At 31.5% G+C, this 25,849-nt stretch overlaps 1 protein-coding gene and 1 long non-coding RNA gene across 4 annotated transcripts in view; one reads left to right on the plus strand and one right to left on the minus strand.

Annotated features, from left to right (window-relative positions):
- Positions 1–25,849, plus strand: part of LOC126747951 (uncharacterized) — a 403,836-nt gene that overhangs the window by 314,810 nt on the left and 63,177 nt on the right. The window contains exon 6 of the mRNA XM_050456931.1: positions 12,034–12,117. Coding sequence (XP_050312888.1) covers positions 12,034–12,117 — 84 coding nt within the window. The remainder of the gene's footprint in view (positions 1–12,033; positions 12,118–25,849) is intronic.
- Positions 449–8,055, minus strand: LOC126747916 (uncharacterized). Of its 3 annotated transcripts, XR_007664518.1 has the most exons (4): positions 7,048–7,177; positions 4,800–4,972; positions 3,417–3,589; positions 449–996 (listed from the first exon to the last, which is right to left on the minus strand). It is a non-coding gene; the product is annotated as an uncharacterized LOC126747916 (long non-coding RNA). The 3 variants fall into 3 exon arrangements; XR_007664520.1 differs by lacking the exons at positions 4,800–4,972; positions 7,048–7,177 and adding an exon at positions 7,912–8,055; XR_007664519.1 differs by lacking the exon at positions 3,417–3,589.

Genomic DNA, 25,849 nt, shown 5'->3' on the forward strand with positions numbered 1-25,849 from the left:
AAAAAAATCCAAATTTCGGTTTTTTACAATTAAAATGTACTTTTTTAGATAGAAAATTTTGCATAACTTTTTTGTTATTAAAGATAGAGCTTTCATTTAAAAACTGCCAAGTACTCCTCACAATGGGGCACCTTGTACGTAATAATCAAAAACTAAAAAAATTGTAGTTTTTGAAAAAAATCCAAATTTCGGTTTTTTACAATTAACATGTACTTTTTTAGATCGAAAATTTTGCATAACTTTTTTGTTATTAAAAATAGAGCTTTCATTTAAAAACTGCCAAGAACTCCTCACAAAGGGGCACATTGTACGTAATAATCAAAAACTAAAAAAATTGTAGTTTTTGAAAAAAATCCAAATTTCGGTTTTTTACAATTAACATGTACTTTTTTAGATCGAAAATTTTGCATAACTTTTTTGTTATTAAAAATAGAGCTTTCATTTAAAAACTGCCAAGTACTCCTCGCAAAGGGGCACCTTGTACGTAATAATCAAAAACTAAAAAAATTGTAGTTTTTGAAAAAAATCGAAATTTCGGTTTTTTACAATTAACATGTACTTTTTTAGATCGAAAATTTTGCATAACTTTTTTGTTATTAAAGATAGAGCTTTCATTTAAAAACTGCCAAGTACTCCTCGCAAAGGGGCACCTTGTACGTAATAATCAAAAACTAAAAAAATTGTAGTTTTTGAAAAAAATCGAAATTTCGGTTTTTTACAATTAACATGTACTTTTTTAGATCGAAAATTTTGCATAACTTTTTTGTTATTAAAGATAGAGCTTTTATTTAAAAACTGCCAAGTACTCCTCGCAAAGGGGCACCTTGTACGTAATAATCAAAAACTAAAAAAATTGTAGTTTTTGAAAAAAATCCAAATTTCGGTTTTTTACAATTAACATGTACTTTTTTAGATCGAAAATTTTGCATAACTTTTTTGTTATTAAAGATAGAGCTTTCATTTAAAAACTGCCAAGTACTCCTCACAAAGGGGCACCTTGTACGTAATAACCAAAAACTAAAAAAATGGTAGTTTTTGAAAAAAATCCAAATTTCGGTTTTTTACAATTAACATGTACTTTTTTAGATCGAAAATTTTGCATAACTTTTTTGTTATTAAAGATAGAGCTTTCATTTAAAAACTGCCAAGTACTCCTCGCAAAGGGGCACCTTGTACGTAATAATCAAAAACTAAAAAAATTGTAGTTTTTAAAAAAAATCGAAATTTCGGTTTTTTACAATTAACATGTACTTTTTTAGATCGAAAATTTTGCATAACTTTTTTGTTATTAAAGATAGAGCTTTCATTTAAAAACTGCCAAGTACTCCTTGCAAAGGGGCACCTTGTACGTAATAATCAAAAACTAAAAAAATTGTAGTTTTTGAAAAAAATCGAAATTTCGGTTTTTTACAATTAACATGTACTTTTTTAGATCGAAAATTTTGCATAACTTTTTTGTTATTAAAGATAGAGCTTTCATTTAAAAACTGCCAAGTACTCCTCGCAAAGGGGCACCTTGTACGTAATAATCAAAAACTAAAAAAATTGTTGTTTTTGAAAAAAATCCAAATTTCGGTTTTTTACAATTAACATGTACTTTTTTAGATCGAAAATTTTGCATAACTTTTTTGTTATTAAAAATAGAGCTTTCATTTAAAAACTGCCAAGTACTCCTCGTAAAGGGGCATCTTGTACGTATTAATCAAAAACTAAAAAAATTGTAGTTTTTGAAAAAAATCGAAATTTCGGTTTTTTACAATTAACATGTACTTTTTTAGATCGAAAATTTTGCATAACTTTTTTGTTATTAAAGATAAAGCTTTCATTTAAAATCTGCCAAGTACTCCTCGCAAAGGGGCATCTTGTACGTATTAATCAAAAACTAAAAAAATTGTATTTTTTGAAAAAAATCGAAATTTCGGTTTTTTACAATTAACATGTACTTTTTTAGATCGAAAATTTTGCATAACTTTTTTGTTATTAAAGATAGAGCTTTCATTTAAAAACTGCCAAGTAGTCCTCGCAAAGGGGCATCTTGTACGTAATAATCAAAAACTAAAAAAATTGTAGTTTTTGAAAAAAATCGAAATTTTGGTTTTTTACAACTAACATGTACTTTTTTAGATCGAAAATTTTGCATAACTTTTTTGTTATTAAAGATAGAGCTTTCATTTAAAAACTGCCAAGTACTCCTCGAAAAGGGGCACCTTGTACGTAATAATCAAAAACTAAAAAATTGTTGTTTTTGAAAAAAATCGAAATTTCGGTTTTTTACAACTAACATGTACTTTTTTAGATCGAAAATTTTGCGTAACTTTTTTGTTATTAAAGATAGAGCTTTCATTTAAAAACTGCCAAGTACTCCTCACAATGGGGCACCTTGTACGTAATAATCAAAAACTAAAAAAATTGTAGTTTTTGAAAAAAATCGAAATTTTGGTTTTTTACAACTAACATGTACTTTTTTAGATCGAAAATTTTGCGTAACTTTTTTGTTATTAAAGATAGAGCTTTCATTTAAAAACTGCCAAGTACTCCTCGCAAAGGGGCACCTTGTACGTAATAATCAAAAACTAAAAAAATTATAGTTTTTGAAAAAAATTGAAATTTCGGTTTTTTACAATTAACATGTACTTTTTTAGATCGAAAATTTTGCATAACTTTTTTGTTATTAAAGATAGAGCTTTCATTTAAAAACTGCCAAGTACTCCTCGCAAAGGGGCACCTTGTACGTAATTATCAAAAACTAAAAAAAATGTAGTTTTTGAGAACAATCGAAATTTCGGTTTTTTACAATTAACATGTACTTTTTTAGATCGAAAATTTTGCATAACTTTTTTGTTATTAAAGATAGAGCTTTCATTTAAATACTGCCAAGTACTCCTTGCAAAGGGGCACCTTGTACGTAATAATCAAAAACTAAAAAAAATTTAGTTTTTGAAAAAAATCCAAATTTCGGTTTTTTACAATTAACATGTACTTTTTTAGATCGAAAAATTTGCATAACTTTTTTGTTATTAAAGATAGAGCTTTCATTTAAAAACTGCCAAGTACTTCTAGCAAAGGGGCACCTTGCACATAATTATCAAAATTAAAAAAATTATAGTTTTTGAGAAAAATCGAAATTTCGGTTTTTTACAATTAACATGTACTTTTTTAGATCGAAAATTTTGCATAACTTTTTTGTTATTAAAGATAGAGCTTTCATTTAAAAACTGCCAAGTACTCCTCACAAAGGGGCACCTTGTACGTAATAATCAAAAACTAAAAAAATTGTAGTTTTTGAAAAAAATCCAAATTTCGGTTTTTTACAATTAACATGTACTTTTATAGATCGAAAATTTTGCATAACTTTTTTGTTATTAAAGATAGAGCTTTCATTTAAAAACTGCCAAGAACTCCTTGCAAAGGGGCACCTTGTACGTAATAATCAAAAACTAAAAAAATTGTAGTTTTTGAAAAAAATCCAAATTTCGGTTTTTTACAATTAACATGTACTTTTTTAGATCGAAAATTTTGCATAACTTTTTTGTTATTAAAGATAGAGCTTTCATTTAAAAACTGCCAAGTACTCCTCACAAAGGGGCACCTTGTACGTAATAATCAAAAATCAAAAAAATTGTAGTTTTTAAAAAAAATCCAAATTTCGGTTTTTTACAATTAACATGTACTTTTTTAGATCGAAAATTTTGCATAACTTTTTTGTTATTAAAGATAGAGCTTTCATTTAAAAACTGCCAAGTACTCCTCGCAAAGGGGCACCTTGTACGTAATAATCAAAAACTAAAAAAATTGTAGTTTTTGAAAAAAATCCAAATTTCGGTTTTTTACAATTAACATGTACTTTTTTAGATCGAAAATTTTGGATTACTTTTTTGTTATTAAAGATAGAGCTTTCATTTAAAAACTGCCAAGTATTCCTCGCAAAGGGGCACCTTGTACGTAATAATTAAAAACTAAAAAAATTGTAGTTTTTGAAAAAAATCCAAATTTTGGTTTTTTACAATTAACATGTACTTTTTTAGATCGAAAATTTTGCATAACTTTTTTGTTATTAAAGATAGAGCTTTCATTTAAAAACTGCCAAGTATTCCTCGCAAAGGGGCACCTTGTACGTAATAATCAAAAACTAAAAAATTTGTAGTTTTTGAAAAAAATCCAAATTTCGGTTTTTTACAATTAACATGTACTTTTTTAGATCGAAAATTTTGCATAACTTTTTTGTTATTAAAGATAAAGCTTTCATTTAAAAACTGCCAAGTACTCCTCGCAAAGGGGCACCTTGCACAAAATTATCAAATTAAAAAAATTATAGTTTTAAAAAAAAATCGAAATTTCGGTTTTTTACAATTAAAATGTACTTTTTTAGATAGAAAATTTTGCATAACTTTTTTGTTATTAAAGATAGAGCTTTCATTTAAAAACTGCCAAGTTCTCCTCGCAAAGGGGCACCTTGTACGTAATAATCAAAAACTAAAAAAATTGTAGTTTTTGAAAAAAATTGAAATTTCGGTTTTTTACAATTAACATGTACTTTTTTAGATCGAAAATTTTGCATAACTTTTTTGTTATTAAAGATAAAGCTTTTTATTAAAAAACTGCCAAGTACTCCTCGCAAAGGGGCACCTTGTACGTAATAATCAAAAACTAAAAAAATTGTAGTTTTTGAAAAAAATCCAAATTTCGGTTTTTTACAATTAAAATGTACTTTTTTAGATAGAAAATTTTGCATAACTTTTTTGTTATTAAAGATAGAGCTTTCATTTAAAAACTGCCAAGTACTCCTCACAATGGGGCACCTTGTACGTAATAATCAAAAACTAAAAAAATTGTAGTTTTTGAAAAAAATCCAAATTTCGGTTTTTTACAATTAACATGTACTTTTTTAGATCGAAAATTTTGCATAACTTTTTTGTTATTAAAGATAGAGCTTTCATTTAAAAACTGCCAAGTACTCCTCGCAAAGGGGCACCTTGTACGTAATAATCAAAAACTAAAAAAATTGTTGTTTTTGAAAAAAATCCAAATTTCGGTTTTTTACAATTAACATGTACTTTTTTAGATCGAAAATTTTGCATAACTTTTTTGTTATTAAAAATAGAGCTTTCATTTAAAAACTGCCAAGTACTCCTCACAAAGGGGCACATTGTACGTAATAATCAAAAACTAAAAAAATTGTAGTTTTTGAAAAAAATCCAAATTTCGGTTTTTTACAATTAACATGTACTTTTTTAGATCGAAAATTTTGCATAACTTTTTTGTTATTAAAAATAGAGCTTTCATTTAAAAACTGCCAAGTACTCCTCGCAAAGGGGCACCTTGTACGTAATAATCAAAAACTAAAAAAATTGTAGTTTTTGAAAAAAATCGAAATTTCGGTTTTTTACAATTAACATGTACTTTTTTAGATCGAAAATTTTGCATAACTTTTTTGTTATTAAAGATAGAGCTTTCATTTAAAAACTGCCAAGTACTCCTCGCAAAGGGGCACCTTGTACGTAATAATCAAAAACTAAAAAAATTGTAGTTTTTGAAAAAAATCGAAATTTCGGTTTTTTACAATTAACATGTACTTTTTTAGATCGAAAATTTTGCATAACTTTTTTGTTATTAAAGATAGAGCTTTTATTTAAAAACTGCCAAGTACTCCTCGCAAAGGGGCACCTTGTACGTAATAATCAAAAACTAAAAAAATTGTAGTTTTTGAAAAAAATCGAAATTTCGGTTTTTTACAATTAACATGTACTTTTTTAGATCGAAAATTTTGCATAACTTTTTTGTTATTAAAGATAGAGCTTTCATTTAAAAACTGCCAAGTACTCCTCGCAAAGGGGCACCTTGTACGTAATAATCAAAAACTAAAAAAATTGTAGTTTTTGAAAAAAATCGAAATTTCGGTTTTTTACAATTAACATGTACTTTTTTAGATCGAAAATTTTGCATAACTTTTTTGTTATTAAAGATAGAGCTTTCATTTAAAAACTGCCAAGTACTCCTCGCAAAGGGGCACCTTGTACGTAATAATCAAAAACTAAAAAAATTGTTGTTTTTGAAAAAAATCCAAATTTCGGTTTTTTACAATTAACATGTACTTTTTTAGATCGAAAATTTTGCATAACTTTTTTGTTATTAAAAATAGAGCTTTCATTTAAAAACTGCCAAGTACTCCTCGTAAAGGGGCATCTTGTACGTATTAATCAAAAACTAAAAAAATTGTAGTTTTTGAAAAAAATCGAAATTTCGGTTTTTTACAATTAACATGTACTTTTTTAGATCGAAAATTTTGCATAACTTTTTTGTTATTAAAGATAAAGCTTTCATTTAAAATCTGCCAAGTACTCCTCGCAAAGGGGCATCTTGTACGTATTAATCAAAAACTAAAAAAATTGTATTTTTTGAAAAAAATCGAAATTTCGGTTTTTTACAATTAACATGTACTTTTTTAGATCGAAAATTTTGCATAACTTTTTTGTTATTAAAGATAGAGCTTTCATTTAAAAACTGCCAAGTAGTCCTCGCAAAGGGGCATCTTGTACGTAATAATCAAAAACTAAAAAAATTGTAGTTTTTGAAAAAAATCGAAATTTTGGTTTTTTACAACTAACATGTACTTTTTTAGATCGAAAATTTTGCATAACTTTTTTGTTATTAAAGATAGAGCTTTCATTTAAAAACTGCCAAGTACTCCTCGAAAAGGGGCACCTTGTACGTAATAATCAAAAACTAAAAAATTGTTGTTTTTGAAAAAAATCGAAATTTCGGTTTTTTACAACTAACATGTACTTTTTTAGATCGAAAATTTTGCGTAACTTTTTTGTTATTAAAGATAGAGCTTTCATTTAAAAACTGCCAAGTACTCCTCACAATGGGGCACCTTGTACGTAATAATCAAAAACTAAAAAAATTGTAGTTTTTGAAAAAAATCGAAATTTTGGTTTTTTACAACTAACATGTACTTTTTTAGATCGAAAATTTTGCGTAACTTTTTTGTTATTAAAGATAGAGCTTTCATTTAAAAACTGCCAAGTACTCCTCGCAAAGGGGCACCTTGTACGTAATAATCAAAAACTAAAAAAATTATAGTTTTTGAAAAAAATTGAAATTTCGGTTTTTTACAATTAACATGTACTTTTTTAGATCGAAAATTTTGCATAACTTTTTTGTTATTAAAGATAGAGCTTTCATTTAAAAACTGCCAAGTACTCCTCGCAAAGGGGCACCTTGTACGTAATTATCAAAAACTAAAAAAAATGTAGTTTTTGAGAACAATCGAAATTTCGGTTTTTTACAATTAACATGTACTTTTTTAGATCGAAAATTTTGCATAACTTTTTTGTTATTAAAGATAGAGCTTTCATTTAAATACTGCCAAGTACTCCTTGCAAAGGGGCACCTTGTACGTAATAATCAAAAACTAAAAAAAATTTAGTTTTTGAAAAAAATCCAAATTTCGGTTTTTTACAATTAACATGTACTTTTTTAGATCGAAAAATTTGCATAACTTTTTTGTTATTAAAGATAGAGCTTTCATTTAAAAACTGTTAAGTACTTCTAGCAAAGGGGCACCTTGCACATAATTATCAAAATTAAAAAAATTATAGTTTTTGAGAAAAATCGAAATTTCGGTTTTTTACAATTAACATGTACTTTTTTAGATCGAAAATTTTGCATAACTTTTTTGTTATTAAAGATAGAGCTTTCATTTAAAAACTGCCAAGTACTCCTCACAAAGGGGCACCTTGTACGTAATAATCAAAAACTAAAAAAATTGTAGTTTTTGAAAAAAATCCAAATTTCGGTTTTTTACAATTAACATGTACTTTTATAGATCGAAAATTTTGCATAACTTTTTTGTTATTAAAGATAGAGCTTTCATTTAAAAACTGCCAAGAACTCCTTGCAAAGGGGCACCTTGTACGTAATAATCAAAAACTAAAAAAATTGTAGTTTTTGAAAAAAATCCAAATTTCGGTTTTTTACAATTAACATGTACTTTTTTAGATCGAAAATTTTGCATAACTTTTTTGTTATTAAAGATAGAGCTTTCATTTAAAAACTGCCAAGTACTCCTCACAAAGGGGCACCTTGTACGTAATAATCAAAAATCAAAAAAATTGTAGTTTTTAAAAAAAATCCAAATTTCGGTTTTTTACAATTAACATGTACTTTTTTAGATCGAAAATTTTGCATAACTTTTTTGTTATTAAAGATAGAGCTTTCATTTAAAAACTGCCAAGTACTCCTCGCAAAGGGGCACCTTGTACGTAATAATCAAAAACTAAAAAAATTGTAGTTTTTGAAAAAAATCCAAATTTCGGTTTTTTACAATTAACATGTACTTTTTTAGATCGAAAATTTTGGATTACTTTTTTGTTATTAAAGATAGAGCTTTCATTTAAAAACTGCTAAGTATTCCTCGCAAAGGGGCACCTTGTACGTAATAATTAAAAACTAAAAAAATTGTAGTTTTTGAAAAAAATCCAAATTTCGGTTTTTTACAATTAACATGTACTTTTTTAGATCGAAAATTTTGCATAACTTTTTTGTTATTAAAGATAGAGCTTTCATTTAAAAACTGCCAAGTATTCCTCGCAAAGGGGCACCTTGTACGTAATAATCAAAAACTAAAAAATTTGTAGTTTTTGAAAAAAATCCAAATTTCGGTTTTTTACAATTAACATGTACTTTTTTAGATCGAAAATTTTGGATTACTTTTTTGTTATTAAAGATAGAGCTTTCATTTAAAAACTGCTAAGTATTCCTCGCAAAGGGGCACCTTGTACGTAATAATTAAAAACTAAAAAAATTGTAGTTTTTGAAAAAAATCCAAATTTCGGTTTTTTACAATTAACATGTACTTTTTTAGATCGAAAATTTTGCATAACTTTTTTGTTATTAAAGATAGAGCTTTCATTTAAAAACTGCCAAGTATTCCTCGCAAAGGGGCACCTTGTACGTAATAATCAAAAACTAAAAAATTTGTAGTTTTTGAAAAAAATCCAAATTTCGGTTTTTTACAATTAACATGTACTTTTTTAGATCGAAAATTTTGGATTACTTTTTTGTTATTAAAGATAGAGCTTTCATTTAAAAACTGCTAAGTATTCCTCGCAAAGGGGCACCTTGTACGTAATAATTAAAAACTAAAAAAATTGTAGTTTTTGAAAAAAATCCAAATTTCGGTTTTTTACAATTAACATGTACTTTTTTAGATCGAAAATTTTGCATAACTTTTTTGTTATTAAAGATAGAGCTTTTATTTAAATACTGCCAAGTACTCCTTGCAAAGGGGCACCTTGTACGTAATAATCAAAAACTAAAAAAATTGTAGTTTTTGAAAAAAATCCAAATTTCGGTTTTTTACAATTAACATGTACTTTTATAGATCGAAAATTTTGCATAACTTTTTTGTTATTAAAGATAGAGCTTTCATTTAAAAACTGCCAAGTACTACTCGCAAAGGGGCAACTTGTACGTAATAATCAAAAACTAAAAAAATTGTAGTTTTTGAAAAAAATCCAAATTTCGGTTTTTTACAATTAACATGTACTTTTTTAGATCGAAAATTTTGCATAACTTTTTTGTTATTAAAGATAGAGCTTTTATTTAAATACTGCCAAGTACTCCTTGCAAAGGGGCACCTTGTACGTAATAATCAAAAACTAAAAAAATTGTAGTTTTTGAAAAAAATCCAAATTTCGGTTTTTTACAATTAACATGTACTTTTATAGATCGAAAATTTTGCATAACTTTTTTGTTATTAAAGATAGAGCTTTCATTTAAAAACTGCCAAGTACTCCTTGCAAAGGGGCACCTTGTACGTAATAATCAAAAACTAAAAAAATGTAGTTTTTGAAAAAAATCCAAATTTTTGTTTTTTACAATTAACATGTACTTTTTTAGATCGAAAATTTTGCATAACTTTTTTGTTATTAAAGATAGAGCTTTTATTTAAATACTGCCAAGTACTCCTTGCAAAGGGGCACCTTGTACGTAATAATCAAAAACTAAAAAAATGTAGTTTTTGAAAAAAATCCAAATTTCGGTTTTTTACAATTAACATGTACTTTTTTAGATCGAAAATTTTGCATAACTTTTTTGTTATTAAAGATAGAGCTTTTATTTAAAAACTGCCAAGTACTCCTCGCAAAGGGGCACCTTGTACGTAATAATCAAAAACTAAAAAAATTGTAGTTTTTGAAAAAAATCCAAATTTCGGTTTTTTACAATTAACATGTACTTTTTTAGATTGAAAATTTTGCATAACTTTTTTGTTATTAAAGATAGAGCTTTCATTTAAAAACTGCCAAGTACTCCTCGCAAAGGGGCACCTTGTACGTAATAATCAAAAACTAAAAAAATTGTAGTTTTTGAAAAAAATCCAAATTTCGGTTTTTTACAATTAACATGTACTTTTTTAGATCGAAAATTTTGCATAACTTTTTTGTTATTAAAAATAGAGCTTTCATTTAAAAACTGCCAAGTACTCCTCACAAAGGGGCACATTGTACGTAATAATCAAAAACTAAAAAAATTGTAGTTTTTGAAAAAAATCCAAATTTCGGTTTTTTACAATTAACATGTACTTTTTTAGATCGAAAATTTTGCATAACTTTTTTGTTATTAAAGATAGAGCTTTCATTTAAAAACTGCCAAGTACTACTCGCAAAGGGGCAACTTGTACGTAATAATCAAAAACTAAAAAAATTGTAGTTTTTGAAAAAAATCCAAATTTCGGTTTTTTACAATTAACATGTACTTTTTTAGATCGAAAATTTTGCATAACTTTTTTGTTATTAAAGATAGAGCTTTCATCTAAAAACTGCCAAGTACTCCTCCCAAAGGGGCACCTTGCACATAATTATCAAAATTGAAAAAATTATAGTTCTTAAGAAAAATCGAAATTTCGGTTTTTTACAATTAACATGTACTTTTTTAGATCGAAAATTTTGCATAACTTTTTTGTTATTAAAGATAGAGCTTTCATTTAAAAACTGCCAAGTACTCCTCGCAAAGGGGCACCTTGTACGTAATAATCAAAAACTAAAAAATTGTAGTTTTTGAAAAAAATCGAAATTTCGTTTTTTTACAATTAACATGTACTTTTTTAGATCGAAAATTTTGCATAACTTTTTTGTTATTAAAGATAGAGCTTTCATTTGAAAACTGTTAAGTACTCTTAGCGAAGAGGCACCTTGCACATAATTATCAAAATTGAAAAAATTATAGTTTTTGAGAAAAATCGAAATTTCCATTTTTTACAATTAACATGTACTTTTTTAGATCGAAAATGAAAAATGAAAAAAAAATGAAAAGGAGGGGGTATATAATTTCTTACTGATAAACAGTGTGGGGTGGGTGGGGGGGATATGGGTTTACTCACTCGTTCACATCTGACCGAACCTTTTATCCTTCAGCTCTCTCTGCATCGACCAGAACCAACATCTCTTTCTAAAAATGACCGAAACAGTGGTGGGGGACGTATGTGCAGACATGCAGCACATTTTGTCATGGATCGTCTCCTTTATGGGCTCATTATTCGGTCGAACCTGATACCTTAGAGGATGTTAGTGGTCGCTTTCTTTACCTACTTGATCAAGGACAACGTAGAGAGCAAACAGGCGGTTTTGATAGAAAATCTACTGGAGATGATTCTGGATTTCCAGCTGGACCAGAGCTGCTTGGTGCGGAACTCCTGAACAGTTTGCCAGGGTACAAATTCAGTTCCTTTCAAGTTACCGCAGCAGTGAGGATCAATTTGCTATTCAGTCAAGAGGATCCACGTCTAAGGAGATACTCGATCCAGTTATTAGGAGATCTGGCAACATCCCTTGGCCAGGAGACCAATTTGGAGGCATTCAAGGATCGAGTGAGATCCAAGGGAACCTCATCACTTTACTCTTGCATCTATGCGATCCAGACGTGTATGTTGTCAAGGTATGACTTTTTGGATCATTTTACTTATGCATGGACTCCATTTAGGCCTGTAAGAGTACGATCCAGAAGGTCGTCCCTTATCTGAATTGTCCAAAGGTAAACCGCATAATCCAGGAGTGTTTGGGCGACGACACCGACTTGATGTTCACGGATTTTATTAGGGAGATAATTAAACGCATGGTAAGTAAATGGCAGCACCTTAAATGTAATATTCATGCAGTTTGTCTTTGAACTTTTTTGTTATTAAAGATAGAGCTTTCATTTAAAAACTGTCAAGTACTCCTAGCGAAGGGGCACCTTGCACATAATTATCAAAATTGAAAAAATTATAGTTTTTGAGAAAAATCAAAATTTCGATTTTTTACAAATAACATGTACTTTTTTAGATCGAAAATTTTGAAGGCTTATATCTCGGCTTCTATATGAGCTATCGGGAAAATTCCAACGGTTTTGTCTTAGTTTCGTCCTTCTGAATCCAACGAGATCATCCGCAAGGTCGTAGCTTTTACGAGAGCCGAGATATGGCATTTTTGTAGCCCATTTTTGGCCTCAAAAACGGACGTCGAAAATGACTTTTTCAGGATTTTCAAAGTGCTCTCATTCCCTTAGTTCTGCTCGGATCCTGTTATAACCCGGTGTTTTCGTAATCTAGGTGATCAGAATAACACGCTGGTATAGTTAGTTTGATTTCGAAAAAATCAATTTTTGGTGAAAAAATTCGATACGGGGGGGTATACCCGAAAAATGAAAAAACTCAAACTTTGAAGGTCGATATCTCGGCTTCTATATGAGCTATCGGGAAAATTCCAACGGTTTTGTCTTAGTTTCGTCCTTCTAAATCCAACGAGACCATCCGCAAGGTCGTAGCTTCTACGAAAGCCGAGATATGGCATTTTTGTAGCCCATTTTTGGCCTCAAAAACGGACGTCGAAAATGACTTTTTCAGGATTTTCAAAGTGCTCTCATTCCCTTAGTTCTGCTCGGATCCTGTTATAACCCGGTGTTTTCGTAATCTAGGTGATCAGAATAACACGCTGGTATAGTTAGTTTGATTTCGAAAAAATCAATTTTTGGTGAAAAAATTCGATACGGGGGGGTATACCCGAAAAATGAAAAAACCCAAACTTTGAAGGTCGATATCTCGGCTTCTATATGAGCTATCGGAAAAATTCCAACGGTTTTGTCTTAGTTTCGTCCTTCTAAATCCAACGAGACCATCCGCAAGGTCGTAGCTTCTACGAAAGCCGAGATATGGCATTTTTGTAGCCCATTTTTGGCCTCAAAAACGGACGTCGAAAATGACTTTTTCAGGATTTTCAAAGTTCTCTCATTCCCTTAGTTTTGCTCGGATCCTGTTATAACCCGGTGTTTTCGTAATCTAGGTGATCAGAATAACACGCTGGTATAGTTAGTTTGATTTCGAAAAAATCAATTTTTGGTGAAAAAATTCGATACGGGGGGGTATACCCGAAAAATGAAAAAACCCAAACTTTTAAGGTCGATATCTCGGCTTCTATATGAGGTATCGGAAAAATTCCAACGGTTTTGTCTTAGTTTCGTCCTTCTAAATCCAACGAGACCATCCGCAAGGTCGTAGCTTCTACAAAAGCCGAGATATGGCATTTTTGTAGCCCATTTTTGGCCTCAAAAACGGACGTCGAAAATGACTTTTTCAGGATTTTCAAAGTTCTCTCATTCCCTTAGTTTTGCTCGGATCCTGTTATAACCCGGTGTTTTCGTAATCTAGGTGATCAGAATAACACGCTGGTATAGTTAGTTTGATTTCGAAAAAATCAATTTTTGGTGAAAAAATTCGATACGGGGGGGTATACCCGAAAAATGAAAAAACCCAAACTTTGAAGGTCGATATCTCGGCTTCTATATGAGCTATCGGAAAAATTCCAACGGTTTTGTCTTAGTTTCGTCCTTCTAAATCCAACGAGACCATCCGCAAGGTCGTAGCTTCTACAAAAGCCGAGATATGGCATTTTTGTAGCCCATTTTTGGCCTCAAAAACGGACGTCGAAAATGACTTTTTCAGGATTTTCAAAGTGCTCTCATTCCCTTAGTTCTGCTCGGATCCTGTTATAACCCGGTGTTTTCGTAATCTAGGTGATCAGAATAACATGCTGGTATAGTTAGTTTGATTTCGAAAAAATCAATTTTTGGTGAAAAAATTCGATACGGGGGGGTATACCCGAAAAATGAAAAAACCCAAACTTTGAAGGTCGATATCTCGGCTTCTATATGAGCTATCGGAAAAATTCCAACGGTTTTGTCTTAGTTTCGTCCTTCTAAATCCAACGAGACCATCCGCAAGGTCGTAGCTTCTACGAAAGCCGAGATATGGCATTTTTGTAGCCCATTTTTGTCCTCAAAAACGGACGTCGAGAATGACTTTTTCAGGATTTTCAAAGTTCTCTCATTCCCTTAGTTTTGCTCGGATCCTGTTATAACCCGGTGTTTTCGTAATCTAGGTGATCAGAATAACACGCTGGTATAGTTAGTTTGATTTCGAAAAAATCAATTTTTGGTGAAAAAATTCGATACGGGGGGGTATACCCGAAAAATGAAAAAACCCAAACTTTTAAGGTCGATATCTCGGCTTCTATATGAGGTATCGGAAAAATTCCAACGGTTTTGTCTTAGTTTCGTCCTTCTAAATCCAACGAGACCATCCGCAAGGTCGTAGCTTCTACAAAAGCCGAGATATGGCATTTTTGTAGCCCATTTTTGGCCTCAAAAACGGACGTCGAAAATGACTTTTTCAGGATTTTCAAAGTTCTCTCATTCCCTTAGTTTTGCTCGGATCCTGTTATAACCCGGTGTTTTCGTAATCTAGGTGATCAGAATAACACGCTGGTATAGTTAGTTTGATTTCGAAAAAATCAATTTTTGGTGAAAAAATTCGATACGGGTGGGTATACCCGAAAAATGAAAAAACCCAAACTTTGAAGGCTCATATCTCAGCTTCTATATGAGCTATCGGGAAAATTCCAACGGTTTTGTCTTAGTTTCGTCCTTTTGAATTCAACGAGACCATCCGCAAGGTCGTAGCTTCTACGAGAGCCGAGATATGGCATTTTTGTAGCCCATTTTTGGCCTCAAAAACGGACGTCGAAAACGACTTTTTCAGGATTTTCAAAGTGCTCTCATTCCCTTAGTTCTGCTCGGATCCTGTTATAACCCGGTGTTTTCGTAGTCTAGGTGATCAGAATAACACGCTGGTATAGTTAGTTTGATTTCGAAAAAATGAATTTTTGGTGAAAAAATTCGATACGGGGGGGTATACCCGAAAAATGAAAAAACTCAAACTTTGAAGGTCGATATCTCGGCTTCTATATGAGCTATCGGGAAAATTCTAACGGTTTTGTCTTAGTTTCGTCCTTCTAAATCCAACGAGACTATCAGCAAGATCGTAGCTTCTACGAGAGCCGAGATATGGCATTTTTGTAGCCCATTTTTGGCCTCAAAAACGGACGTCGAAAATGACTTTTTCAGGATTTTCAAAGTGCTCTCATTCCCTTAGTTCTGCTCGGATCCTGTTATAACCCGGTGTTTTCGTAATCTAGGTGATCAGAATAACACGCTACTATAGTTAGTTTGATTTCGAAAAAATCAATTTTTGGTGAAAAAATTCGATACGGGGGGGTATACCCGAAAAATGAAAAAACCCAAACTTTGAAGGCTTATATCTCAGCTTCTATATGAGCTATCGGGAAAATTCCAACGGGTTTATCTTAGTTTCGTCCTTCTAAATCCAACGAGACCATCCGCAAGGTCGTAGCTTCTACGAGAGCCGAGATATGACATTTTTGTAGCCCATTTTTGGCCTCAAAAACGGACGTCGAAAACGACTTTTTCAGGATTTTCAAAGTGCTCTCATTCCCTTAGTTCTGCTCGGATCCTGTTATAACCCGGTGTTTTCGTAGTCTAGGTGATCAGAATAACACGCTGGTATACTTAGTTTGACTTCGAAAAAAATCAATTTTTGGTGAAAAAATTCGATACGGGGGGGTATACCCGAAAAATGAAAAAACTCAAACTTTGAAGGTCGATATCTCGGCTTCTATATGAGCTATCGGGAAAATTCCAACGGTTTTGTCTTAGTTTCGTCCTTCTAAATCCAACGAGACCATCCGCAAGGTCGTAGCTTCTACGAGAGCCGAGATATGGCATTTTTGTAGCCCATTTTTGGCCTCAAAAACGGACGTCGAAAACGACTTTTTCAGGATTTTCAAAGTGCTCTCATTCCCTTAGTTCTGCTCGGATCCTGTTATAACCCGGTGTTTTCGTAATCTAGGTGATCAGAATAACACGCTGGTATAGTTAGTTTGATTTCGAAAAAATCAATTTTTGGTGAAAAAATTCGATACGTGGGGGTATACCCGAAAAATGAAAAAACCCAAACTTTGAAGGCTTATATCTCAGCTTCTATATGAGCTATCGGGAAAATTCCAACGGGTTTGTCTTAGTTTCGTCCTTCTAAATCCAACAAGATCATCCGCAAGGTCGTAGCTTCTACGAGAGCCGAGATATGGCATTTTTGTAGCCCATTTTTGGCCTCAAAAACGGACGTCGAAAACGACTTTTTCAGGATTTTCAAAGTGCTCTCATTCCCTTAGTTCTGCTCGGATCCTGTTATAACCCGGTGTTTTCGTAGTCTAGGTGATCAGAATAACACGCTGGTATACTTAGTTTGACTTCGAAAAAAATCAATTTTTGGTGAAAAAATTCGATACGGGGGGGTATACCCGAAAAATGAAAAAACTCAAACTTTGAAGGTCGATATCTCGGCTTCTATATGAGCTATCGGGAAAATTCCAACGGTTTTGTCTTAGTTTCGTCCTTCTAAATCCAACGAGACCATCCGCAAGATCGTAGCTTCTACGAGAGCCGAGATATGGCATTTTTGTAGCCCATTTTTGGCCTCAAAAACGGACGTCGAAAATGACTTTTTCAGGATTTTCAAAGTGCTCTCATTCCCTTAGTTCTGCTCGGATCCTGTTATAACCCGGTGTTTTCGTAGTCTAGGTGATCAGAATAACACGCTGGTATAGTTAGTTTGATTTCGAAAAAATGAATTTTTGGTGAAAAAATTCGATACGGGGGGGTATACCCGAAAAATGAAAAAACTCAAACTTTGAAGGTCGATATCTCGGCTTCTATATGAGCTATCGGGAAAATTCCAACGGTTTTGTCTTAGTTTCGTCCTTCTAAATCCAACGAGACTATCAGCAAGATCGTAGCTTCTACGAGAGCCGAGATATGGCATTTTTGTAGCCCATTTTTGGCCTCAAAAACGGACGTCGAAAATGACTTTTTCAGGATTTTCAAAGTGCTCTCATTCCCTTAGTTCTGCTCGGATCCTGTTATAACCCGGTGTTTTCGTAATCTAGGTGATCAGAATAACACGCTACTATAGTTAGTTTGATTTCGAAAAAATCAATTTTTGGTGAAAAAATTCGATACGGGGGGGTATACCCGAAAAATGAAAAAACCCAAACTTTGAAGGCTTATATCTCAGCTTCTATATGAGCTATCGGGAAAATTCCAACGGGTTTATCTTAGTTTCGTCCTTCTAAATCCAACGAGACCATCCGCAAGGTCGTAGCTTCTACGAGAGCCGAGATATGACATTTTTGTAGCCCATTTTTGGCCTCAAAAACGGACGTCGAAAACGACTTTTTCAGGATTTTCAAAGTGCTCTCATTCCCTTAGTTCTGCTCGGATCCTGTTATAACCCGGTGTTTTCGTAATCTAGGTGATCAGAATAACACGCTGGTATAGTTAGTTTGATTTCGAAAAAATCAATTTTTGGTGAAAAAATTCGATACGGGGGGGTATACCCGAAAAATGAAAAAACCCAAACTTTGAAGGTCGATATCTCGGCTTCTATATGAGCTATCGGGAAAATTCCAACGGTTTTGTCTTAGTTTCGTCCTTTTGAATCCAACGAGACCATCCGCAAGGTCGTAGCTTCTACGAGAGCCGAGATATGGCATTTTTGTAGCCCATTTTTGGCCTCAAAAACGGACGTCGAAAATGACTTTTTCAGGATTTTCAAAGTGCTCTCATTCCCTTAGTTCTGCTCGGATCCTGTTATAACCCGGTGTTTTCGTAATCTAGATGATCAGAATAACACGCTGGTATACTTAGTTTGACTTCGAAAAAAATCAATTTTTGGTGAAAAAATTCGATACGGGGGGGTATACCCGAAAAATGAAAAAACCCAAACTTTGAAGGCTCATATCTCAGCTTCTATATGAGCTATCGGGAAAATTCCAACGGTTTTGTCTTAGTTTCGTCGTTTTGAATCCAACGAGACCATCCGCAAGGTCGTAGCTTCTACGAGAGCCGAGATATGGCATTTTTGTAGCCCATTTTTGGCCTCAAAAACGGACGTCGAAAACGACTTTTTCAGGATTTTCAAAGTGCTCTCATTCCCTTAGTTCTGCTCGGATCCTGTTATAACCCGGTGTTTTCGTAATCTAGGTGATCAGAATAACACGCTGGTATAGTTAGTTTGATTTCGAAAAAATCAATTTTTGGTGAAAAAATTCGATACGGGGGGGTATACCCGAAAAATGAAAAAACCCAAACTTTGAAGGTCGATATCTCGGCTTCTATATGAGCTATCGGGAAAATTCCAACGGTTTTGTCTTAGTTTCGTCCTTTTGAATCCAACGAGACCATCCGCAAGGTCGTAGCTTCTACGAGAGTTGAGATATGGCATTTTTGTAGCCCATTTTTGGCCTCAAAAACGGACGTCGAAAATGACTTTTTCAGGATTTTCAAAGTTCTCTCATTCCCTTAGTTCTGCTCGGATCCTGTTATAACCCGGTGTTTTCGTAATCTAGGTGATCAGAATAACACGCTGGTATAGTTAGTTTGATTTCGAAAAAATCAATTTTTGGTGAAAAAATTCGATACGGGGGGGTATACCCGAAAAATGAAAAAACCCAAACTTTGAAGGCTCATATCTCAGCTTCTATATGAGCTATCGGGAAAATTCCAACGGTTTTGTCTTAGTTTCGTCCTTTTGAATTCAACGAGACCATCCGCAAGGTCGTAGCTTCTACGAGAGCCGAGATATGGCATTTTTGTAGCCCATTTTTGGCCTCAAAAACGGACGTCGAAAACGACTTTTTCAGGATTTTCAAAGTGCTCTCATTCCCTTAGTTCTGCTCGGATCCTGTTATAACCCGGTATTTTCGTGGTCTACTTGATGAGAATAATCCGCTGTTATAGTTAGTTGGAATTCCAATAAAAAAAAATAATGAAAAAATTTGAAAGGGGGGGGGTATATAATTTCTTACTGATAAACAGTGTGGGGCGGGTGGGGGATATGGGGTGACTCACTCGTTCACATCTTACCGTACCTTTTATTCTCCAGCTCTCTCTGCAATGACCAGGACCAACTTCTCTTTCTAAAAATGACCGAAACAGTGGTGGGGGACGTATGTGCAGACATGGATCGTCTCCTTTATGGGCCCAGTATTCGGTCGGACCTGATACCTCAGTGGACGGTAGTGGTCGCTTTCTTTACCTATTTGATCAAGGACAATGTAGAGAGCAAACAGGCGGTTTTAATAGAAAACCTATTGGAGATGATTTTGGATGTCCAGCTGGACCAGAGCTGCTGGGTGCGGAAGATCGGGGTATGCCCCGGAGAATTTGAATAAGGAGCTCGTGGTGCGGTACTGCAATCAGATACTGGGCATTTTAATGAACTGTTTGGATTATCACAATTTGGGGTAAGTTTCTTAACTTAAAAATTTTGAAAATTAAAAAAATGTAATAAACCCGTAGTTCTTTCTTAAATATATAATGTAGCGGAACGACCTCTACCTTTGCACGTGGTTCGTTCTATTAGAATATCGGGCGTCTTAAATATTTTATTTATTTGTGGAAATGTGTGACATTCTTTAAACCCTACATTTCTGCTCGGAGTATTCGTATGATTATTTCTTCGTTTATCACCATTTAATAAAGAAGTATGGCGCTTTTGACTCCGTGGTTCCGTTAAAAGGTTTTAATCCGGGTCAGTGCTTTTATTATTAATAGGTAAGGTTACAACTGTCCTGTTTCTTGGCTAGCAATTTATGTTATCTATTTTGTTATTAAAAGGTGTTAAAACTAAGCCCATAACTGAGGTGAATTAACTGAGATTTTCCGACATAAGTGGTTTCTTTGACATACGAACCCTCGGGACTAAAAATCCCATTACAATAAAAGTCCAAAAAAAACATTTATTGTTATGAGGTGCCTAAATGATGGGCAGAATGGCAGGTTTGGCAAATCAATAACTTCTTCCGAGTATTTGACACCGTTGAAAAAGATGAAGGAGAAGAGAAGTAGCAGTAACGAGAGTGAGAGTTATAAGGAGTGACAGTTATAAGGAGATCCCTTGGCCAGGAGACCAATTTAGAGGCATTCAAGGATCGAGTGAGATCCAAGGGAACCTCATCACTTTACTCTTGCATCTATGCGCTCCAGAGGTGTATGTTGTCAAGGTATAACTTTTTTGGATCATTTTACTCACTTAACTCATGCATGGACCCCATTTAGGCCTGTAAAAGTACGACCCAAAAGGTTGGCCCTTATCTGGATTGTCCGGAGGTAAACCGCATGATCCAGGGGTGTTTGGCCGACGACACCGACTTGATGTTCACGGATTTTATTAAGGAGTTAATTGAACGCATGGTAAGTAAATGGCAGCACCTTAAATGTAATATTCATGCAGTTGGTCTGTGATCTATTTTGAGTTTAATTAGGGTTTTATGGAATCAACGATATCAAGGTTATTTGGGGGTCAAATCGAGGACGAGTTGGTTTAAAGGTGGTGTCTAAGGGCCAATCCCGCCCTTGTCACCGGTTTGTTCTACGCCGAACTACTACCCGAGAATAAACCGAAAGTTTCACTGGAAACTGTCTGTGATAAACTGAACAGACTGATGCAAGACGAGTCAGAAGAAGTTAGGATTAAGGCAAGTCAAGCTATATCGTGTTTGTTTTTATAATTATTGTAGAACGGAATGTGCTAGGGGGATAGTACGATTAAGTCTTTTAAATCAGTTTTTAGTAAGAAATTTTGCATATCTTTTTTGTTATTAAAGATAGAGCTTTCATTTAAAAACTATCACGTACTCCTTGCAAAGGGGCACCTTGTACGTAATTATCAAAAACTGAAAAAATTATAGTTTTTGAGAAAAATCGAAATTTCGGTTTTTTACGTTTAACATGTACTTTTTTAGATCGAAAATTTTGCATAACTTTTTTGTTATTAAAGATAGAGCTTTCATTTAAAAACTGCCAAGTGGTCCTGGCAAAGGGGCACCTTGCTCATAATTATCAAAATTAAAAAAATTATAGTTTTTGAGAAAAATCAAAATTTCGGTTTTTTACAATTAACATGTACTTTTTTAGATCGAAAATTTTGCATAACTTTTTTGTGATTAAAGATAGAGCTTTCATTTAAAAACTGCCAAGTAGTCCTGGCAAAGAAGCACCTTGCACATAATTATTAAAATTAAAAAAATTATAGTTTTTGAGAAAAATCAAAATTTCGGTTTTTTACAATTAACATGTACTTTTTTAGATCGAAAATTTTGCATAACTTTTTTGTTATTAAAGATAGAGCTCTTATTTAAAAACTGTCAAGTACTTCTTGCAAAGGGGCACCTTGTACGTAATAATCAAAAACTAAAAAAATTGTAGTTTTTGAGAAAAATTGAAATTTCGGTTTTTTAAGATTAACATGTACTTTTTTAGATCGAAAATTTTGCATAACTTTTTTGCTATTAAAGATAGAGCTTTCATTTAAAAACTGTCAAGTACTTCTTGCAAAGGGGCACCTTGTACGTAATAATCAAAAACTAAAAAAATTGTAGTTTTTGAGAAAAATCGAAATTTCGGTTTTTTAAGATTAACATGTACTTTTTTAGATCGAAAATTTTGCATAACTTTTTTGCTATTAAAGATAGAGCTTTCATTTAAAAACTGTCAAGTACTTTTTGCAAAGGGGCACCTTGTACATAATTATCAAAATTTAAAAAAATTTAGTTTTTGAGAAAAATCGAAATTTCGGTTTTTTACAATTAACATGTACTTTTTTAGATCGAAAATTTTGCATAACTTTTTTGTTATTAAAGATAGAGCTTTCATTTAAAAACTGCCAAGTAGTCCTGGCAAAGCAGCACCTTGTACGTAATTATCAAAAACTAAAAAAAATGTAGTTTTTGAGAACAATCGAAATTTCGCTTTTTTACGATTAACATGTACTTTTTTAGATCGAAAATTTTGCATAACTACATGTACTTTTTTAGATCGAAAATTTTGCATAACTTTTTTGTTATTAAAGATAGAGCTCTTATTTAAAAACTGTCAAGTACTTCTTGCAAAGGGGCACCTTGTACGTAATAATCAAAAACTAAAAAAATTGTAGTTTTTGAGAAAAATTGAAATTTCGGTTTTTTAAGATTAACATGTACTTTTTTAGATCGAAAATTTTGCATAACTTTTTTGCTATTAAAGATAGAGCTTTCATTTAAAAACTGTCAAGTACTTCCTGCAAAGGGGCACCTTGTACGTAATAATCAAAAACTAAAAAAATTGTAGTTTTTGAGAAAAATCGAAATTTCGGTTTTTTAAGATTAACATGTACTTTTTTAGATCGAAAATTTTGCATAACTTTTTTGCTATTAAAGATAGAGCTTTCATTTAAAAACTGTCAAGTACTTTTTGCAAAGGGGCACCTTGTACATAATTATCAAAATTTAAAAAAATTTAGTTTTTGAGAAAAATCGAAATTTCGGTTTTTTACAATTAACATGTACTTTTTTAGATCGAAAATTTTGCATAACTTTTTTGTTATTAAAGATAGAGCTTTCATTTAAAAACTGCCAAGTAGTCCTGGCAAAGCAGCACCTTGTACGTAATTATCAAAAACTAAAAAAAATGTAGTTTTTGAGAACAATCGAAATTTCGCTTTTTTACGATTAACATGTACTTTTTTAGATCGAAAATTTTGCATAACTTTTTTGTTATTAAAGATAGAGCTTTCATTTAAAAACTGCCAAGTAGTCCTGACAAAGAAGCACCTTGTACGTAATTATCAAAAACTAAAAAAAATGTAGTTTTTGAGAACAATCGAAATTTCGCTTTTTTACGATTAACATGTACTTTTTTAGATCGAAAATTTTGAATAACTTTTTTGCTATTAAAGATAGAGCTTTCATTTAAAAACTGTCAAGTAGTCCTGGCAAAGGGGCACTTTGTACCTAATTATCAAAATTAAAAAAAATTTAGTTTTTGAGAAAAATCAAAATTTCGGTTTTTTACAATTAACATGTACTTTTTTAGATCGAAAATTTTGCATAACTTTTTTGTTATTAAAGATAGAGCTTTCATTTAAAAACTGCCAAGTAGTCCTGACAAAGAAGCACCTTGTACGTAATTATCAAAAACTAAAAAATATGTAGTTTTTGAGAACAATCGAAATTTCGCTTTTTTACGATTAACATGTACTTTTTTAGATCGAAAATTTTGCATAACTTTTTTGTTATTAAAGATAGAGCTCTTATTTAAAAACTGTCAAGTACTTCTTGCAAAGGGGCACCTTGTACGTAATAATCAAAAACTAAAAAAATTGTAGTTTTTGAGAAAAATTGAAATTTCGGTTTTTTAAGATTAACATGTACTTTTTTAGATCGAAAATTTTGCATAACTTTTTTGCTATTAAAGATAGAGCTTTCATTTAAAAACTGTCAAGTACTTCTTGCAAAGGGGCACCTTGTACGTAATAATCAAAAACTAAAAAAATTGTAGTTTTTGAGAAAAATCGAAATTTCGGTTTTTTAAGATTAACATGTACTTTTTTAGATCGAAAATTTTGCATAACTTTTTTGTTATTAAAGATAGAGCTTTCATTTAAAAACTGTCAAGTACTTCTTGCAAAGGGGCACCTTGTACGTAATAATCAAAAACTAAAAAAATTGTAGTTTTTAAGAAAAATCGAAATTTCGGTTTTTTAAGATTAACATGTACTTTTTTAGATCGAAAATTTTGCATAACTTTTTTGCTATTAAAGATAGAGCTTTCATTTAAAAACTGTCAAGTACTTCTTGCAAAGGGGCACCTTGTACGTAATAATCAAAAACTAAAAAAATTGTAGTTTTTGAGAAAAATCGAAATTTCGGTTTTTTAAGATTAACATGTACTTTTTTAGATCGAAAATTTTGCATAACTTTTTTGCTATTAAAGATAGAGCTTTCATTTAAAAACTGTCAAGTACTTTTTGCAAAGGGGCACCTTGTACATTATTATCAAAATTTAAAAAAATTTAGTTTTTGAGAAAAATCGAAATTTCGGTTTTTTACAATTAACATGTACTTTTTTAGATCGAAAATTTTGCATAACTTTTTTGTTATTAAAGATAGAGCTTTCATTTAAAAACCGCCAAGTAGTCCTGGCAAAGCAGCACCTTGTACGTAATTATCAAAAACTAAAAAAAATGTAGTTTTTGAGAACAATCGAAATTTCGCTTTTTTACGATTAACATGTACTTTTTTAGATCGAAAATTTTGCATAACTTTTTTGTTATTAAAGATAGAGCTTTCATTTAAAAACTGTCAAGTACTTCTTGCAAAGGGGCACCTTGTACGTAATAATCAAAAACTAAAAAAATTGTAGTTTTTAAGAAAAATCGAAATTTCGGTTTTTTAAGATTAACATGTACTTTTTTAGATCGAAAATTTTGCATAACTTTTTTGCTATTAAAGATAGAGCTTTCATTTAAAAACTGTCAAGTACTCCTTGCAAAGGGGCACCTTGTACATTATTATCAAAATTAAAAAAAATTTAGTTTTTGAGAAAAATTGAAATTTCGGTTTTTTACAATTAACATGTACTTTGTTAGATCGAAAATTTTGCATAACTTTTTTGCTATTAAAGATAGAGCTTTCATTTAAAAACTGTCAAGTACTCCTTGCAAAGGGGTACCTTATACGAAATAATCAAAAACTAAAAAAATTGTGGTTTTTGAGAAAAATCGATATTTCGGTTTTTTACGATTAACATGTACTTTTTTAGATCGAAAATTTTGCATAACTTTTTTGTTAATAAAGATAGAGCTTTCATTTAAAAACTGTCAAGTAGTCCTGGCAAAGGGGCACTTTGTACCTAATTATCAAAATTAAAAAAAATTTAGTTTTTGAGAAAAATCAAAATTTCGGTTTTTTACAATTAACATGTACTTTTTTAGATCGAAAATTTTGCATAACTTTTTTGTTATTAAAGATAGAGCTTTCATTTAAAAACTGCCAAGTAGTCCTGACAAAGAAGCACCTTGTACGTAATTATCAAAAACTAAAAAAAATGTAGTTTTTGAGAACAATCGAAATTTCGCTTTTTTACGATTAACATGTACTTTTTTAGATCGAAAATTTTGCATAACTTTTTTGTTATTAAAGATAGAGCTCTTATTTAAAAACTGTCAAGTACTTCTTGCAAAGGGGCACCTTGTACATAATTATCAAAATTTAAAAAAATTTAGTTTTTGAGAAAAATCGAAATTTCGGTTTTTTACAATTAACATGTACTTTTTTAGATCGAAAATTTTGCATAACTTTTTTGTTATTAAAGATAGAGCTTTTATTTAAAAACCGCCAAGTAGTCCTGGCAAAGCAGCACCTTGTACGTAATTATCAAAAACTAAAAAAATTGTAGTTTTTGAGAAAAATTGAAATTTCGGTTTTTTAAGATTAACATGTACTTTTTTAGATCGAAAATTTTGCATAACTTTTTTGCTATTAAAGATAGAGCTTTCATTTAAAAACTGTCAAGTACTTTTTGCAAAGGGGCACCTTGTACATAATTATCAAAATTTAAAAAAATTTAGTTTTTGAGAAAA

The sequence above is a fragment of the Anthonomus grandis genome, chromosome 20 (assembly GCF_022605725.1).
Source record: "Anthonomus grandis grandis chromosome 20, icAntGran1.3, whole genome shotgun sequence".
NCBI classification, from domain to species: Eukaryota; Metazoa; Arthropoda; class Insecta; order Coleoptera; family Curculionidae; genus Anthonomus; species Anthonomus grandis.